At 35.0% G+C, this 3,832-nt stretch overlaps 1 protein-coding gene across 1 annotated transcript; it reads left to right on the top strand.

The window, feature by feature from the left end:
- Positions 1-1,270: 1,270 nt before the first annotated feature.
- On the top strand, positions 1,271-2,024 carry LOC143582956 (uncharacterized). The gene has a single exon (XM_077065404.1). The coding sequence runs from the start codon at positions 1,477-1,479 to the stop codon at positions 1,975-1,977; it is 501 nt and encodes a 166-aa protein (XP_076921519.1). The 5' UTR covers positions 1,271-1,476; the 3' UTR covers positions 1,978-2,024.
- Positions 2,025-3,832: the final 1,808 nt, after the last annotated feature.

Below are 3,832 nucleotides of genomic sequence, written 5' to 3'. Positions count from 1 at the left end.
GTCTTCTCTTTATTCTCACGCGCAGATATTTCATGCGCAGATGTGATATGCACGAGCATGTGATATGCGCCGCGCGCTGATGCGCTGCGCGCATATGTGATGCGCGAGCATGTGTGTCTGGGCAGATGTGATATGCACGAGCATGTGATATGCGCCGCGCGCATATGTGATGCGCGAGCATATGTGTGCCTGGGCATATGATGCCTGAGCATGTTTTGTATGCGCCATGCGCATAGGTTTTGGCTTTGTGTCTTCATAATGTCTTTATCTTGTGGGTTAACCCCGCCTTGCTCGGTGTTGAGGCGGGTACATACCTCTTCAATGAGCTTTCAAGAAATTTACTCGGTGGCTTCATGAAGGTTGTCTTCATGGTGGTGCCGTAGTGGTGGTGTTAATTATTGAATATAACAAATATATAAAGTAGTGGACCTGATTAAATATGTATGAAAATGTGTGTGATGAGTTGATGTTAACTTTACAGTCTTTACGTTGGGTGACGAGCTGCTATAGTAGGTGCAAAATATATTGTACATAACTACATATATACACTGCAAATACATTAATGTACTTATAATTAAAAAAAATTATGAACTCAATATTTAAATAAAAAAGTATTAACTCTCTCTCACTTTAGGTATTTTTTACACGCAGTCTCTCTTTATCTCTCTCTCCTTTTCTTTTTCTTTCTCTCATCTCTCAAGAACACATACCAGTGTGTGTTTGTTTGCTCTACTGGTTACTTGATTTGTTTGTTTCACAATTTCTTTACCTTGTTTTTCAATATATTCTGGTGATGAAAGGAATGGATCATAATACTCTTCACTACATAGAAGATCTTGCTGCTATACTTTCACTATTTCGGGTCGGGTCTGCTTCGGTTCATTTCAGTCCAAGACCGAGACCGAACCCGAAACCGAAAATCAGCTGGAATTGGAACCGAGTTCTGATCGACACATACGGGTTTGGTCCGGTTTCGGGTTTTTTACGGGTCGGGTTTCGGTTTTTCTCGGGCTGACCCAATATTTACAGACCCCTAGTACATACATTCTATTTCCCTTGATTACATATATCAAATAACAATATATCACATGTCACAACCCTCTTAACAATAATTTAAGCCATGATGGCATGATGTGTTAGCTTAAATAACGTCCAATTATCAAAACCTTATTTTTATGATTGTACAAGTGTTAATAATGAAAAATGAAACGACCAGATTTCAAATCTTGGTAAACAAGAATTCCAACGGCTACTTCATCACCACCACCACCACCTTTCCATGTTACGACCGAATCTCCTAAAAGGCCAAAACACCTTTTGACAGCCTAGCTCCCACACCCGCTTCATCTTTTACTTTATTACTTTCAAGTCCATGATCACTTCACTATATATTCAATAACATAACCCATCAACATTAATCCATTGTCATCTTTTTGAACCCATACTAAAAAAAAATGGGGTAAAAGAAGATCACTCATGCTCCAAAAAGTCTCAAACCTCATCAAACTCTCCATTTTCATAGCTAAAATGAGGTTGATCCATCTAAAACGATATTCAACCAAATTCATCAACTTCAAGCCTCTAAGGCGTTACAATAGTTATTATGGGATCCTCCAAGAACGTCAATTCTCTCCTTCAAGCACCCCGCTTATTAGCTTTTGTCGTCGAAAATCGAATGGAAGCGAATATTATTCGATTTGCTTTCTTTCGTGTTTCGGCCATGGGGATGAGGGTTATTCGATCGAATCCGCTAATAATAATATTGTTGAAGTGGATAGAGATTGCTTAGAGGTATCATATTCTTCATATGGTGTTGAAGAAGAAGAAGAAGAAGAAGAAGAAGATGATGATTCGGTGGATGAAAAGGCTGAGAGATTTATTGAAAGGTTTTATGAAGAGATGAAGAGACAAAGGAGGGAGTCATTATCTTCCTCTTCCTCGACTAGTTTGCCTTTCAATAGGATGCTACAATATTGAGTTTGGATCAAATATATATATATTGTTTTGTTACTTATTCTTTACTTTATACTTCCGAGGCCACTTCCACAGCACTGTCACGTTGCAAGGTCTTAGCCATCTCCACTGATAAACACGTGTCGTCTTCTGTGTGGTTCTTTATTCTACGCTTATTGTTTTAAACCGACAAATCAATGCTCGTTTTGTGAATGTTGACCGGTCAGATGTTTATTCGATGACGTTCAGTTTCATTTTTGGCATGTTTTGATTAATTGATTCTTTTAAATAGGGGGGCTTTAAATATACCAAAAGTTTTTATTTGGTATACCAAGTCAACCCTATTAATCTACTACTAATCATTCAATCAACTACTAATCATATCAATCATCATTTTTATTCTATTTTATTTAAATATAACTACTAATCATTACATAATAATTATTTAAACTACTAATATCTATTTTTTAATTAGGTTTTTTTAAAGGCTATGCGAGTAGGTGACGTTTATTAGTTAGATCATTGAATTGAACGAATTTAATCTCATCGCACTGTCGTGCCATCAAACAAGTATTCACGGACGTTAGCCTTATCTGAGATAAGCACATCCCAGCATGGTAAATTTATCCTCACAGCTCATTTAAAACATCCGTTGACGGCTAATAAAAAAAAGTTGGGATGCATTTTGATCATGTATAACAACATATAACATGAAAATGAAGAGATAAATGCTTTACATAACATAAAAAACCAAAAAATAAAATGCCGTTGAAAGTAAACGTTGCTTAACGCCACGGCACCTCTTCTCACGTTACCTCCACACACACTTTCTCTTTTATTTTAAAACCCATCACTACTTCCATTCTCTCCGTCGTATGTTTTCCGAAGCCATACCATCCCTCGTTTCCATGCTGCGGTACCCCTCTCTCGATGCCAAAGCCGCCGCTCTCCTCGCTCTACTTAACCTTGCCGTCCGAGATGAGACGTAAGTTATTGGATTTTAATAATTCAAACTAGAACCGATATTTCAATAATAAATTATATTAGTCTGTTCGATAATAATTTTAACTTTCACTTTTTACTGCTAACATAGTTACCTTTTAATATTCCAAACTACCCTATAATAATATTAACTTTCACTTTTGTCCTGTAGTATAATTATTATTAATTTATACTAAAATTAAGCTTGTTTTTAATTTTGTTATTAAGTATAAATCTGTGATGATTATGCTAGGCTGTGGGATTGGTATTGTGAAAATTAGGATCATGGGATTATTTAAATCGAATTTTATTATTATTATTTTATTTTGAAATTTGATATGATGACAGTTTTTGATATAGATTTGAATTAAATAATTGTTGTATGATTTGGAGTGTGGTTTGTGTCATTTATGTGCTTATATGTTCATCTTTTTGCCTCGGATTCATCAATTTAAAAAAAAGGTGAAGACAGTGATATTAAATTAAAGTAAATTTTCTTAAAAGTGTTTGACTTTGGTATATTTTTTGGTATATTTAATAGAACCCTTTAAATATTTTATAATCAATAAATTTGTGTTTTTGTTCTCATATTGGTTTAGGGGTATTTAATTGGTATATTACTTATTTGTGATACAATTTCTTCTAATAAAAAGGTGAGTAACTAACTCTGCATACTAGAGATGTTTCTTTCACTAAGTATATATTTGATCAGCTAATTGTTCACTAAAGATGCAGGATTTTTTTGTCAGTAAGGGAAAATAGACTCGTCAAAACTAATTATTTTTGACATTAATGCCCCTGCTAACATGAACTCCTCGTCATAGGTAACTTTACTTCTATCGTCATCAACTTCCATCAACAATTACCATGACTATTAACACACCCAACAACAAATTGC

Source organism: Bidens hawaiensis, unplaced genomic scaffold (assembly GCF_021521415.1).
Source record: "Bidens hawaiensis isolate Kalapana, Puna unplaced genomic scaffold, B.hawaiensis_p1.1 tig00032079_1, whole genome shotgun sequence".
In the NCBI taxonomy this organism is placed as follows: Eukaryota; Viridiplantae; Streptophyta; class Magnoliopsida; order Asterales; family Asteraceae; genus Bidens; species Bidens hawaiensis.
Note: the sequence above shows the minus strand (reverse complement) of the source record. Positions and strands in the feature narration are given on the sequence as shown.

Excerpts from the sequence above, each read along its gene's own strand:
- LOC143582956 (XM_077065404.1), top strand. The coding sequence starts at position 1,477 with ATGCTCCAAAAAGTCTCAAACCTCATCAAACTCTCCATTTTCATAGCT.